Source organism: Pneumocystis murina (genome assembly GCF_000349005.2).
Source record: "Pneumocystis murina B123 chromosome Unknown supercont1.1, whole genome shotgun sequence".
Taxonomy (NCBI): domain Eukaryota; kingdom Fungi; phylum Ascomycota; class Pneumocystomycetes; order Pneumocystales; family Pneumocystaceae; genus Pneumocystis; species Pneumocystis murina.
This window is the reverse complement of record NW_017802359.1, coordinates 291,615-305,867: the sequence shown is the minus strand read 5'-3', so window position 1 is coordinate 305,867 and position 14,253 is coordinate 291,615. Positions and strand designations below refer to the sequence as shown.

Below are 14,253 nucleotides of genomic sequence, written 5' to 3'. Positions count from 1 at the left end.
TTTATTTCTTGATTTTTTCAACACTTATCGTCGATTTAAAAAATTATTTATAAATCTTCATGATTTTGAAATAGAGTGTTATAATTACAATTATGTCAGATATTGATAATGATGAGACATGCATTGGAAGGGGGTTTACTATGTATGTTTATTTTTTTTTTGGTAGAACAGTTTAACTTTATAATAGAACACATCAAAAAGTAATGATTGATGTTGATTTTATAAATCGGAACTTGAGGGTAATTTTTTAAAGAATAAGAAGGAATTGCTCAATATTTTTAAAGGGATGTACAGAAATGACTATTGTTCCAACGGATCCACTTCTTCGAAAAATTAGGATCAATTCATATGATTGTGGTCAATAAAATCTTGAATTGAAGTAAAAACCAATTTTTTTAGATATTATTAGTATACACATAAACGAGATAGAAGCTAGTTTTGAATATTTATTTTCAAAAAATGAATTAAAGCTTTATAAACGTTCTAGTGTTCATCAACATCATTTATTAAGAAAAAAGTTCGAGGCATTTCATGCAACATTTGAATATGGAAATTTAAGTATAAATATTCCAAAATCTATAAAAATAGTGGCTCAGGCATATTTTTTGAGATATTTAAACCAAAACATCTAAAGAATGATAGGAATCTAAAAAAAATAATGAAACTTGTACACAAACAGAAGAAAAAGGTAATTCCAGATTAAAATTATAAATTTTATTTTACTGTTTTTTTTTAGAGAAAGATCCGAATAATTCAAATGATCAAATATCAACAAAGGGCAACATTTTTTCACTTTTTTTACCAATTGTTATAAAAATTAATTATTCAGTGAAAAATCCATCTACAGGATTGAATTTTGTAGGATGTGATATAGATGATAATGTTAGTATTCTTAATTTATTTTAAGAAGGTCTCATTTTCAAAAGAAATATCCTCATGTTTTTACAACTCACGTACCAATATCAGCAGCTACATCGAATTGGTTGCCTTGCATCGAAGGTATATGGGATAGGTGTACATGGGATTTCGAAATAACTGTCCCAAAAACATTACGCGATATGTGGATTCTTTCGGATTCATCTAAATCATTAAATGGTAATCATGTATATTATAATAATGACACTATAGATAATGGTAATTTATTAAATGAGCCTAATGACCATTTGGAATTTAAAGTTATATGTATTGGTGATCAACTCGATGAAGTTAAAAATAGCTTTAAAAAAAACATACTAATTTATTTTTAGTTTACTACTCCTGAAAATAATCATAAAAAAACTGTTTGTTTTAGTCTTGGTTCTCTTGTTAGTTCTCAATTTGTTTCATTTGCAGTAGGTCCTTTCGATGAAATCAATCTAACAAACTTTTGCAATACTGATAAAGATGATACAATGGGTTGTGATTCAGTAGAAGTTTTAGGGTATTGTCTACCAGGAAGGGTTCTGGAATTAAGAAATTCATGTATGTTTATATATAAGGTAAATTCTCATAAAATTATCTAAATTTACAAATATTTATATTTTTAGGCTATTGATTTTTTTGTTCGAGAATATGGCTCATATCCTTATAATGTTTTTAAGTTATGTTTTGTTGATGATCATCCTACATCAGCAGTACCATGCGCATCAATGGTTATTGCCAATAATAATCTTTTATTTCCTCCTGACATAGTTGATCCAATTTATTCTACAACAAGAATTCTTACATTTGCATTGGCAAATCAATGGATTGGAGTAAATATAGTACCAAAACATTGGTATATATAAAGTTTTTGTATTTTATAATATTCAATAGAATTTAGGAATGATATATGGTTAACAATTGGACTTGCATATTATATCACTGATTTATTCCTTTGCAAGTTAATGGGGAATAACGATTATAGATTTCGGTTGAAAAAAGTTAGTTTTATTATATTTATTTTTATCTAATGTTATAAAAGGCAGCTGAAAAAGTATGTGAAGAAGATATTGGAAGACCTGCATTAACTGACCCTAAACTATCACCTCCTATTGATCCTTTTTCTATTGAGTTTATATCTCTAAAGGCGCCTGTTGTATTATATATTTTGGAGAAACGTTTAACAAAATCGGGCCCATCATGGGGCTTGTCACGTATTATTCCAAAATTATTTCTTCAAGCCATGGGAGGAAATCTAATAAATAACACATTAAGCACATCCCATTTTTTAAAAGTTAGCGAAAAAGTAAGTCGAATATCTTTAGATATATTTGCACAACAATGGATTCATGGTCAAGGCTATCCAAGACTAAGGATTATACAACGATTTAACCGCAAGAAAATGTTGATTGAAATAGGCATTCGTCAAGTTCAAGATGTTGAAACACCTTCTAAACCTCTTACTGTTACAAGTTTTTTTGATGATGCAAAATATTATGTTGATAATATATCAAATCCATCTCCTCTTCCTGTTTTTACGGTTTTATCTATATAATCTAGAGAGCATTCATTTACCATATTTAGGGAACGATGACTATTAGGATTCATGAAGCAGATGGAACCCCATATGATCATGTCGTTGAAATAAAAGAAGCATTTACAAAACTAGATATACAATATAACATAAAAAATAAAAAACTTAGAAAAAATCAATCAAAAAAACAAAAAAAAGATATAATGGATATTGATGGACTAGGCGATATTGATAATGATAATGATTTTGGTGTTCAATACTTTGGTAATATTCTTCAGTCAGAACAGGAGATGAAAGATTGGAAATTAGAAGAATGGCCAAAAGAGGATGAAGAAAAAATGTCAGATGAAGCATTCGAATGGATTCGTTTCGATGCAGACTTTGAATGGATTTGTTTAATGTGGGTAAACCAACCAGATTATATGTATTTTTCACAGCTTCGACAAGATCGAGATGTTATAGCACAATATGAAGTAGCTCACGTAAATATTATAAAAACTTCTAATTAAACTAGGCTGTACAATATTTCTCTAATTGTAAAGCAAATTCTGCATATTCAACTATACTTTTAAGAACATTGATGGACTCTCGATATTATTATGGGATTAGATGTGAAGCAGCATTGGCATTAGTAAAGGTAATTTTGGATTTTTTTCATTAATATCTCTTTTAATTGTTAGTGTGCAACTGAAGAGTTGAATTGGGTTGGATGGTTCCATCTTTTTAAAGCATTCCAGACAAATTACTGTTTTCCAAATTCTTCAATATCCAAAAGTAATAATTTCAGCAATTTATCAGAATATTATATACAATGTATAATTCCTGTAGCCATGTCAAAAATTCGAGATAAAAATGGGAATTCATTAACGCAAGTGAAAAAATTTCTTGCTGATCTTTTACGGTACAATGATAACTCAACAAATAAGGTATTAATTATTATTAAATTATATTTCTTTAACATTATTTAGTTTTCTGACTCATATTATATTTGCACACTTATTAATTCGTTGGCATCAACATTGATTACTGAAAATAAAGAATCATTTGAATATAACTTTAATTTAAATAACCCGGAAAATAAAAGTATTATAGAAACTATATTATTCGAAATTGAACGCCTTCAGAAAATTGACCAGCTTTTACCTTCGTTTCAAAACATAATTTCTATTACATCTTTAAAAGTATTTATCTAAAAAAAAAAAAATTTCTAATATTTTTCTTAGATAAAATATAATTTATCAAAAGCAGGAATTATTCTTTTAGATTTTCAAGAAGTTTTACGATATACCCGATTAGCAAATTATAGTTTGGTTAGACTTACTGCATTTGATATTCTTTTAAAATTAGGAGGTCTCCGACAAGGTCCATTTACTCGTTATGTTTTTTCCACAATATTTAATGATAAATCACCAATAATTCGTCGTTATCTTTCTTATTCTGTTTCGGAAGCACTTGCTTTAATGGCATTGAATGATCAACAAAACCAAACACCCGTAACAACAGAACAAATGATCATAGAAGATGATATTGATAAAGCAATTGAACAAAAGAAAAAAATCCTTGTAAGAGCAAATATTAGTGGGGCAATTACAGCGCTCAGACAGGAAGTAATGGAAGAAGAAACTTTGAAAGAGGAATTATGGGCATGCGTAAAGTACGTTTTATTTTCCCTTTGATATATACCAATTATTTTTTTCTAGCTCAGACAAATTGGATTATGTTATTCGACTTAATTTCTTAAATATTATTAGTCTTCTATTTGATCCTAAGGAATCTAGAGTTATTACTTTAAAGATTCCTAATTCCAGACCTAGACTAACTGCACAAATCATTGGAGAGGTATTTTTTATGTTTTTGTGAACCTTTATATAACATTTAACAAGGGAAAACTAATTATTCGTAAAGAAATAGCAGAAAAAGAACCTACTGAAAACAAAAAATTACCAAAAATCAAGATAAAAATTAGCAATATAAAATAACATACAAGATAATCAGTACACTGAATATTTATATTACAACTACAATAAAGCAAAGAAGTATTATTTAATAGACTATTTTCTATGCATTTATGAAATCAATAATATGTGTAGTACGATTCTTTTCAAATAACATGATGTATATCACAGAGGTATTATTAGATATATTAAAGCCACTTAGAATATCATCTAGAGGGATTTTACATTATTAATGCATTTTTGAAGTGTCATTTATGGATTATTTAAAGAATAATTCAAATATTATTTAATTATATTCCGAACTACAACCGAGTTTCTTGTATCCGTGACATAGATAATCCGATTCTTTCATTTTTGGTAACATCTTTTCTACGATCTTGAAGTATAAAACCCTCTGTCATAATATGCATAGTATCCATATCTTTGTCTCTCAAAGCAATAGATTTTCCTGCATGTGAAGCTGCTTTTTCTTGTGCTCGAATATCATCATATTCAAAAATATCTTCCTGAACAAGACGAATAACAGTAGGCGGTCTACGCAACATTCTTTATATATTTATAAGATTTCAATTTTTAAAAAATATTTTTTTCAGCGAGTTTTCAACCTTTTTTCAAACGTTTTTTTTCTAAAAAATATCCAAAAGATCTCTAAAAATTACAGATAACTAGTGAAAAAGATAAAATCCTCTTTTCAATGTTTATTATCAAGTTATCAAGTAATTATCAAAATTCAGCTTTCGTTTGATGCTATCGAAGTTACGAAAAGCCGTTGCACTAAAATATATTAAATTATAAACAAATAATATTTTAAAAAATGAATCAACAGTTAAATATATCGGACAAGTAGTTTTTTGTTTTTCCATATATTTTTTTTTTCTAATTTTATTTAGAGAATTTGATAGTTTAACATTATATGAAAAACAAATATTACTTGAGCTTCAATATATTTTAAAAACATGCGAACAAATGTATAAATATTGATTTATATTTCTATCTTTTATTATGAAAATAAAGTTAACTCTTTTTTAGAAAAGAAAATTTAAAAAAAGCAATTAGTATAACAAATAAAGAAGGAGAACTTCATCATAAACAAATATTGGCAATCGAAAGTATGAAAGTATGGGAAAAAATAAGGGGAAATGTATCTTGAAAAGATTAAAAAAGAGAAATTGATTCAAATCTATAATTATGTTTTTTTTTTTTCAAGTTTGATATTTGAAAAGAATTATTTATATTTTATTTTTAAACAATAAATATTATCTCAAAGATATAAAATAGATTCAGTTTTATATAACTGTTATAGATTATTTAAAGATTTCTATGTTTTTTCTTTAAATAAGGGATTGATTTTACATATAAACATATGTTATTTTTTACCCAAAAAAAATATAAAACGAAGATCATGGTAGACAAAAAAGCTATTAACTATCCAAACCAACAAATCATTAAGCATGTTTCTTATATTCTAAAAAATAATTGAAAGTATATCAGAAAAAAAGTGACCATGTTTATTTTTATTTTAGCAACTTGATTTCTTAATAAAAAATAATAATAAGAATAATTAAATCAAACTAAAAATTATTATCATTTATTATGAAATAAAATTTATATTTAAATAAACTTAAGATACTTCAACCCATAATAATATGTAGAATATTTAATTGATAAATTACTAGCCTTATAACTGTACAAAAAACATAATAATGTAATATTGTATAAATGACTGAATATACATAAAAAAAATAATATTTATATTTTAAGGTTTTCAAAATCTAAAATAATTTTTTCAAGTGCTTTGATCTCTGATTCAAGAATACTACATTTATCTTTATTTGCCGATTTGACACTTTCAGGAACTTTTGTATGATAATCTTCAACTTTCATTTGTTTTTTTATTTGAGAAATAGATAACTCAAGTTTTGCAATCTAAAAATATTATTAATACAAAAACTTTTAGATGTTATAAAACCTTTTTTCTCGCCTTTTCTATTTCAATATCAAAATCAACATAGCCCTTAAAAAATTAACTTTTATAGAAAAAAATAGTATAAATACCTTTACTAGAAGAAAAACAGTACAATCAGCATTTATTACTATTGTGACACAACCCTCTGGAGGGAGCTCATTATTTTTTAAAATAATGATAGATCCACTGCCTTTAATTAATGATAAAATAGCATTTTTTTGGGACTCCAAAATATTAATTACATGATCATTTACTTGAAAATATACTATATAATAATTAGATAAACTTATATTTTTCTATAATTAAAACAATACGCTGAGAATTTATTCTAATATTATATTCAGCCATTAATGAACGACTTGTTTGTATAATAGAAAAAATAAGACTATAACTTATATCTGCATCAATATCATCAAATTCTGGATTATATGAAGGGAATGCTGATTTGACTATGGAGACAGTTACATCATTAGGCCTTCGAGGAAGCCTTTGCCATAATTCTTCTGTAATAAAGGGCATAAAAGGATGTATCATTCGAAGAGCGCCATCTAAACAGGTATAAAGTGTATTCATTGCTGATTTTTTTTCTTCTATATCCCCTTTATCAATAATAATTTTTGAATTTTCCTAATATTATTAGATTAATAATATTATAAAAAGACCAACAATATAAATATCACAAAACTCATACAACCAAAAATTGTATATAACATTAGTAGCATTATAAAAATTTCTTTCTTCTAAAGCTATATTCAAAGATTGAGCAGTTTTTGTATATTTATGTAAAATCCACCGCTCTACAAGTGATTCATGTCCAGATTTCTAGAATTATTAATTACATTATTTATAAAAATAGAAAACAAACATCTTCTTTAATACGTGGAACAAAATTATCACCTAGTTTCAATAAAGCATATTTTGTAGCATTATAAATTTTATTGCAAAATTTTCTGTATCCTTCCACACGTAAAATATCAAGATTTATGTCATGCCCTATTATAATTTATCCAATCGCTTCAAAACCCCAAAAAAATACCTCCAGTAGTATATGCACAAAGAGTAAACCTTAACGCATCTGTCCCACATTGAGGAATACCATTTGGAAAGTTCTTTTTTTGGTTTTTCTTTGCAATTTCTAATTCTTTTTTATCAAGATTACCGGTAGCTAATTTTTTATTCATATCTTCAAGAGAAATACCCTCAATAACATCTATTGGATCCACTATATTTCCTAAGCTTTTTGACATTTTCCTCCCTTGAGAATCCCGTACAAGAGAATGACAAAATACTTCTTTAAATGGAACTTTACCAGTCAATTTTATTCCTACCATTATCATACGAGCAACCCAAAAAAACAAAATATCCCAGCCGGTTTCTAAAAGAGACATTGGGTAAAAATTTTTTAAATCTTCTGTTTCCTTTGGCCATCCTAAAGTAGAAAATGGCCACAAACAAGAAGAAAACCATGTATCAAGAACATCCTCGTCTTGTTCAAGAATAAAGTTTTCTCCAGGAAATAATTTTTCAGCTTTTTTTTGAGCAATTTCTTTATTTTGCCCAGAAACCCACCATTTATTATCAGAAGAGTCTTGATCTCTTCCCTCAATTCTAACAAAATAAGCAGGAATTCTATGACCCCACCAGAGTTGACGTGAAATACACCAATCTTGAACATTTTCCATCCAACGATAAAAATCACGTTCTGATGTTTTAGGATTAATTTTTATTTCCCCATTTTTAACAGCCTAAAACAATTAAAACATTTAATATAGCCATCTTATATAATACATTCAATGCATCTATTGACATTGCTTTTTGATCTACCCACCATTGAGGTTTTATTACTGGTTCTATAACATCTTTTGATTTACTACAAATAGGAACAATCATAGGATTATCTTTAGTATCAACAAATAGTCCTTTTTCTTTAAGTTTTTCCACAATTGATACACGAACATCATATCTTTTCATCCCCTAATATAATTTAAATTATAAAATAAAAATACGATATACTACCTTCCAACAACCAGCATTTTCATTCATTGTCCCGTCAGGATTTAATATATTAATAAAATTCAAATTATGCCTTTTCCCAATTTCATAATCATTTATATCATGAGCAGGAGTGATTTTTACAGCACCTGTTCCAAACGTCATATCAACAGAAATACTATCTACAATTATAGGTAATAAACGGTCAATAAAAGGATGTTTAGCCATTTTTCCATGAAACCGTTTATAACGTTGATCATCCGGATGAACTGCAATGGCCGTATCACCCAATATTGTTTCAGGACGTGTAGTTGCTACAACAATTCTTTCACCTGATCTATTAAATATATGTATATTGTAATATTTAATTCTTTACTTGATCCATATATTTCATATGCAAAATAAGTCAATGTTCCAAATTCTATTGGTTTATCATAACCAGGAACATCCAATAATGTAGAACCAGAAAGTTCAATTTGATCAACCTACAAAAATTAAAAAATGACTTATAAAATATAATATACCTCTAAATTTGACAGTGTGGTATTTAAAAAGGTACACCAATTAACAATCTTGTTAGCCCTATAAATAATTCCATCTTCATGTAATCGTACAAAGTGTTCAAGAACGGCATTTGACAAATTCTATAAATCAAGTCAACTTGAAACAAAAAATATACCATAAATAACCTCATCAATCGTATAAGCTTCACGAGACCAATCATAAGACCCCCCTAAACGCATTAATTGATTTTTTATTTTGGAAGAATAACTAAATTTATTAATCATAAACAGATTAAGATAATATAACTACTCTTCTTTCCACTTAACAACAAGATTTACAAAATCCTCTCTAGAAAAATCATGTCTTGTCTTTTTTTCTTGAGCCCATAACTTTTTTTCTACAACACTTTGTGTACTTAATCCTGCATGATCAAATCCAGGTAAAAAAAGGACTGTTTTATTCTTCATACGTTGCCTATTAAATAATTAACTATTTTCCCTCCTTTTCTTTTAAAAATACCATCTAATAAGAGAATCTTGAATAGAAACTGTAAGTGCATGTCCAATATGAAGAATACCTGTAATATTTGGAGGCGGAATAGGTATAACAAAAACCCCTTCAGGTTTACAATTTCCATCTGGCCCAAATTCTGGTAAATGAAACCCCTCCTGCATCCACCATTCATACCAAGCTGATTCTACAGCAATAGGATTGTAATTTTTTAATGCTGGTAATTCTAAATCTTGAAGAACTAATGATAGTTATATAATATAATAACTATTAATATTTTACGTTTTTTTTGTCCTAATGGTGTAATCTCTTTATATTCTTCTCCAATTGTAAAATCATGTTTTTTTTTTTTTTTTTGCTTCTCATTTAAATTTTCCTTATGTTTATCAATAAAACTCCCCATACAAACAGTCATATACTATAAATTCTACTTTATCAATATTTTTTTCTGTATATTCTTCATCTTTTATTTTTTTTTTCTAACTCTTTTTCAACTATAATATAATTAAATCTGTTTAAAAATATTTATAATATACATTTCTCTAAATCTTTTTGATTCTTATCTAAAGAAGCTTCTAAAGTATAATTTTCTTCAAGACTCATGTATTTCTGAATTAAAAATTTAAAGAATATTGAATTTATAGAAGAAATATCAAAACAATTTTATTCTTTATAAAACAAAAATGAATTACTTTTATTTTAAAAACAAATCAGATATGAAAGATAAAGAAGAAATTGAGTCAAGCTTGTTAAATAAAAGTATAAATAACTATAATAATTTATTAAAGTTATATTTTATAAATAATAAAAATGGAAAATATGGCCTTAGCCATTTTGTTCCTTTCTTCGAACCGGTTCGAAGTATGGATGATTCATTGCTTCCTGAGGAGTCAAACGTTCCTATAAAATTAATTGATAAAAATTTTATAAATGGTCTACCTGATGATCGTAACGTAAAAGATTATCTAAAAAATCGATTGCTTCAGGGGAAATATACTTTTGATTTTCCTGTGTTATAAACTTCTGCCATGGTTTTCGGGGATATCTATTTTATATAAATATAAATGATTATTTTAAATATGAGATATACTTTCCAAGAATATCATCATATTGTGAATCTAATTCGATATCATATTTATCTAAATATGCATAGAGTTTATCAGTTCCTAAAACCTTTGCGATTTTAACTAATTGATCATAATTATCTGATCTATAAAAATTAAATACTTTTTTTTAAAAATATTTTTAAAACCCATGAAAAAATGGTTCTTTCCTAAATATCATAGATGCAAACATAGCACCTAAACTCCACATGTCTAGACTATAATCATATTCCTGAAAATCGACTAAAAGCTCTGGACCCTTAAAATATCTTGAAGCGACACGAACGTTATATTCAGTTCCTGGATGATAAAATTCAGCAAGACCCCAATCAATTAAACGAAGCTAAAAAAAATCAATTCAATTTACTTTTAAAAATTCATAAATAACTTGTCTTTTTTCATGATCAATCATTACATTATGTGGTTTTACATCTCTATGCATAATACCTTTCGAGTGACAAAAATCAAGAGCCTATAAATATATAAATATATATTATTATTCTATAATCCTTTTTTACTTTTAATAACTCAAATATATAATATCTAACATCATAATCTTGAAAACGAGGATAAAGATTTCGAAAATCCGTATTATTGACATATTCAAATATCAATGAAGGTGTTTTACTCTATTTTATATTAATGAAAAAAAAAATAAAATTACATTCTTTTTACCTGAGGATCACGTACAACATCTAATAAAGCAATAACATTTGATCCTCCTGCTAAATTTTGCAAAATTTTAATTTCCCTTTTAATTTTCTTTTTTTTAACAGGTTTAAGAACCTTAATAATGCATTTCTCATTGCTAGAAACATTATAACCCTCAAAAACTTCTGAATATTTTCCTCGTCCAACCTTTTTTACAACCTAAGATATGAAAAAATACTTGTTAAAAAAAATATATACAAACTTCATAATTATCTTGTACTCTAAAAACTTCAATAAAATTAACAAAACACATTTAAAAAATATCTACCCCCATTGAATCTGCAAATTATCATAATCCCAATACGATCTAAAAAAATTCCCATTAAACCTTTTTTAATTATTTCTTATTTTACCTTTGCATATTTTCATTAACATTGGCATATTGTCTTGCAATAGACATTCTTTAAATAACCTTTAAAAGAAAAAAAAAGCAATAATTTTTAATATTTAATAGCTTTTTTTTAATATAATTCTTTTTAGTAAATTCCAGTCATTTACAGACTATTTCTTAGTAGTTTTTCTTCTGAAATTAGGAAATAACAATATTTTCTTCTACTTTAAAGTGCTTCTTAATAAATGTTAGAAAAATATTAAAGTTAAGTTAGAAATTATGCTTTTTTAATAAAAGCTTTTTTAAAATTTTGACCGATCGTCAAAAAATTAATATACAAAGGTTAAAAGTTTATAGAGGTTTAAGAGGATTATATGGCAGTATAAGGTCTATTATGTATGATCTTAATGTTCTTTGGCATGGTTCAGGTGTTTCTGAAATAGAAATGAAAAAAATGATTGCTTTTTTAATAGAACGTTTTTATATTTTATTGGGTTTTTAATGGGGAAAACTGATTATTAAGTAGTTGGATATAGTACTATTGCCCTAAATTGTATGGTTTATGGAAAGATTGGGAAAAAAATAGTATAAAAGAAGAAAATAATGATGAAAAAGAGTTAAAAAATAAATAGGTTAATCCAATTCGATCAAATATTGTTGAATGTGAAAGATCTATTCGTATTTTGTCAAGAGTTACGATTGTTCTTGAAGAAGGATCTCAGAATTATAATTTAGTATAAATATTTTAAAGAATAAGGATTTTCTTAATTAAAGATAGTATTCAGCTACAGATACATTTGATATTTTAGCAGTAAGACCAATGAATGAAAAAATGTTTCAACATGCATGTACATCCATGGATGTAGATATAATATCTCTTGATATGTCTCAGCGACTTCCGTTTTATATTAAACATTCCACGGTTAGTATTGCTATTACGCGAGGTATTAGACTTGAAATTTGCTACGGTTCGAGCATATCTGATATTAATTGCCGAAAAAACTTAATTAGTAATGCATCAGCATTAATACGTGCGACTCGTGGAAAGGGAATTGTTATATCTAGTGAAGCATCAAATTTAATGTATTGCCGAAGTGGATACGATGTAATTAATCTTTCAACATTTTGGGGATTGAGTCAAGAAAAGGGAAGGGATGCCATAGGAAAAGAGGCGAAATATGTTATTATACATGGAGAAGCTAGAAAAAATACATCTAAAGGTGTTATTAAATTAGTTGATGATAAAATTTTACAGGAAAAACGTAATGTTAAGGAAGAATTAGTACATCAGATCAATAAAAAAAATAAGACGAGTCCATAAATTAATTTTTTTTAAAAAAACCACATTATAATAGTATATTCAAAAAAACTAGTATAGACGATCTTTAAATTATTTAATCATATAAGAACATCTAGACATTTGCTTAATCATATTATTAAAACATTAAGCAGACAAAATATTTATGGAGATTCATTAATATATAAAATGGATATTATATTTCTAAAGATTTCAGATACAAAAATAAAAAGATTTCATTTAAATGCATAGCTTCAACACTTTAAAAATCATCTTCAAAATAATCATAAGTTTAAAAATATATTTGTCTCGATATAAAATATTAAAAATATAAAATAAAATATAACTTTTCTATAGTTCAAGAATTTTCATTTATAAATTCTGTCTATCAATTAATATCCATTATTATTGAATTCAAAAAATATATCTATCATATAGAAGATACTGAATGAATAGTATTTCCTATTTTAATTTTCACCTGATTAACATGTAATTTATGTATAGATAATAACCCAGAGTATTCATTATTTAATCGATTTATAATAGTTTTATGAATTATAGTATGACTTAAACACCATGCAATAGATACATGAAACTTTGAATTCTAATGTAACAATTAGATTATATATTAAATTAATACACTTTATTTTCCTCATAAAACGTTTGGCAACCATATTTTTTTACAATTGAATCCACCGTCTGTAAAATAGTTCGTAACTTTTGAAAATTAACATAAACATTTATCTTATTAAAAATATACAATTTCTTTTCCTGTTTCAATTATAAGAACAAGAAATGTTCTACTAGTATCTTCATTTTTAAAAATTGCTATATTTGAAAATTTAATATTAAAACTGTTAAGAAAATATAAAGTTAAAACAATTTTAATAACACAAATTAAAATAAAAAAATTCATACCTTTCAAATATAACTTTTGTTTTAATTGTGTTTTTAAATTCATTGATTATATCCGATCCTAACATAAGCGATCTAGATAAACTAATATGTAACGGCAAAGGCATTCCCAGATCATTTTCAACTAATGATTTGAATTCTATCCCCTCTATTCTAAACGATTCTTGTATTTTTTTTAAAAGAATTTGTAACTTTTCATTAGGCATTACTTAAATATTTTAACATATAAAAATCATCTTTGAAAAAAAATATTACAATCAATATAAATATGACTTGGCCAGCCACCAGTGACATGTGGGTATGTCCTTGTTCTACCCTCATGAAATTCTGGTTCATTACCTTGCTTTGGTTTAACTAATTTATCTTAATATATATATATATACATATAGTTCTTAAAATACCTTTATATAAATCTAAAAAAAAATCTGGCAAGGGAGGCACTTTTTCGCGTGGATGTTCACATTTTTCTTCATCTTCTGAATAATAAGTAACAAGTTCTGTATTTTCATGATTTTTCATATTTTTTAGACAAGTT

At 26.2% G+C, this 14,253-nt stretch overlaps 7 protein-coding genes across 7 annotated transcripts; 3 read left to right on the top strand and 4 right to left on the bottom strand.

The window, feature by feature from the left end:
- Nucleotides 1-92: 92 nt before the first annotated feature.
- PNEG_00424 (hypothetical protein) lies at nt 93-4,413 on the top strand (the record flags this gene model as incomplete). Its single annotated transcript, XM_007874111.2, has 18 exons — nt 93-142; nt 188-239; nt 285-357; nt 400-587; nt 643-688; nt 737-882; nt 927-1,205; nt 1,248-1,478; nt 1,527-1,756; nt 1,802-1,901; nt 1,943-2,440; nt 2,485-2,907; nt 2,949-3,071; nt 3,115-3,360; nt 3,403-3,615; nt 3,658-4,088; nt 4,135-4,273; nt 4,318-4,413. The coding sequence occupies 18 exons, from the start codon at nt 93-95 to the stop codon at nt 4,411-4,413; spliced, it is 3,564 nt and encodes a 1,187-aa protein (XP_007872302.1).
- A 278-nt stretch (nt 4,414-4,691) lies between these two features.
- On the bottom strand, nt 4,692-4,934 carry PNEG_00423 (hypothetical protein; the record flags this gene model as incomplete). Its single annotated transcript, XM_007874110.2, has 1 exon — nt 4,692-4,934. The coding sequence occupies one exon, from the start codon at nt 4,932-4,934 to the stop codon at nt 4,692-4,694; it is 243 nt and encodes an 80-aa protein (XP_007872301.1).
- A 269-nt stretch (nt 4,935-5,203) lies between these two features.
- PNEG_00422 (hypothetical protein) lies at nt 5,204-5,539 on the top strand (the record flags this gene model as incomplete). The annotated part of the gene is made up of 3 exons (XM_007874109.1): nt 5,204-5,232; nt 5,280-5,357; nt 5,419-5,539. The coding sequence occupies 3 exons, from the start codon at nt 5,204-5,206 to the stop codon at nt 5,537-5,539; spliced, it is 228 nt and encodes a 75-aa protein (XP_007872300.1).
- Nucleotides 5,540-6,138: 599 nt separating this feature from the next.
- On the bottom strand, nt 6,139-9,776 carry PNEG_00421 (valine-tRNA ligase; the record flags this gene model as incomplete). The annotated part of the gene is made up of 15 exons (XM_007874108.1): nt 6,139-6,315; nt 6,359-6,403; nt 6,445-6,620; nt 6,670-6,982; nt 7,022-7,177; nt 7,221-7,348; nt 7,392-8,100; nt 8,144-8,329; nt 8,372-8,679; nt 8,724-8,832; nt 8,872-8,991; nt 9,037-9,118; nt 9,161-9,325; nt 9,371-9,602; nt 9,644-9,776. The coding sequence occupies 15 exons, from the start codon at nt 9,774-9,776 to the stop codon at nt 6,139-6,141; spliced, it is 3,039 nt and encodes a 1,012-aa protein (XP_007872299.1).
- A 331-nt stretch (nt 9,777-10,107) lies between these two features.
- On the bottom strand, nt 10,108-11,704 carry PNEG_00420 (casein kinase II subunit alpha). The gene is made up of 10 exons (XM_007874107.1): nt 11,529-11,704; nt 11,444-11,482; nt 11,378-11,396; nt 11,140-11,334; nt 10,983-11,093; nt 10,853-10,936; nt 10,614-10,807; nt 10,452-10,571; nt 10,301-10,406; nt 10,108-10,261 (listed from the first exon to the last, which is right to left on the bottom strand). Exons 1-10 carry the CDS (start codon nt 11,573-11,575, stop codon nt 10,187-10,189), a joined length of 990 nt encoding a protein of 329 aa, XP_007872298.1. The 5' UTR covers nt 11,576-11,704; the 3' UTR covers nt 10,108-10,186.
- A 196-nt stretch (nt 11,705-11,900) lies between these two features.
- On the top strand, nt 11,901-12,827 carry PNEG_00419 (hypothetical protein; the record flags this gene model as incomplete). Its single annotated transcript, XM_007874105.1, has 4 exons — nt 11,901-11,982; nt 12,033-12,091; nt 12,139-12,240; nt 12,285-12,827. The coding sequence occupies 4 exons, from the start codon at nt 11,901-11,903 to the stop codon at nt 12,825-12,827; spliced, it is 786 nt and encodes a 261-aa protein (XP_007872296.1).
- Nucleotides 12,828-13,233: 406 nt separating this feature from the next.
- PNEG_00418 (hypothetical protein) lies at nt 13,234-14,237 on the bottom strand (the record flags this gene model as incomplete). Its single annotated transcript, XM_007874104.1, has 6 exons — nt 13,234-13,407; nt 13,446-13,520; nt 13,564-13,657; nt 13,722-13,926; nt 13,974-14,072; nt 14,120-14,237. 6 exons carry the CDS (start codon nt 14,235-14,237, stop codon nt 13,234-13,236), a joined length of 765 nt encoding a protein of 254 aa, XP_007872295.1.
- Between the last annotated feature and the right edge of the window lie 16 nt (nt 14,238-14,253).

Bases quoted from the DNA above. Each gene is read 5' to 3' on its own strand.
- PNEG_00420 (XM_007874107.1), bottom strand. From the start codon at position 11,575: ATGTCTATTGCAAGACAATATGCCAATGTTAATGAAAATATGCAAAG. The intron at 10,937-10,982 runs GTAAAAAAGGAT...ATATATTTATAG, and splicing joins ATATATTTGAGTTATTAAAA to GCTCTTGATTTTTGTCACTC. The intron at 10,262-10,300 runs GTAGACCATTTA...TTAATTTTATAG, and splicing joins TTTTACGTTACGATCATCAG to GAACGTTTGACTCCTCAGGA.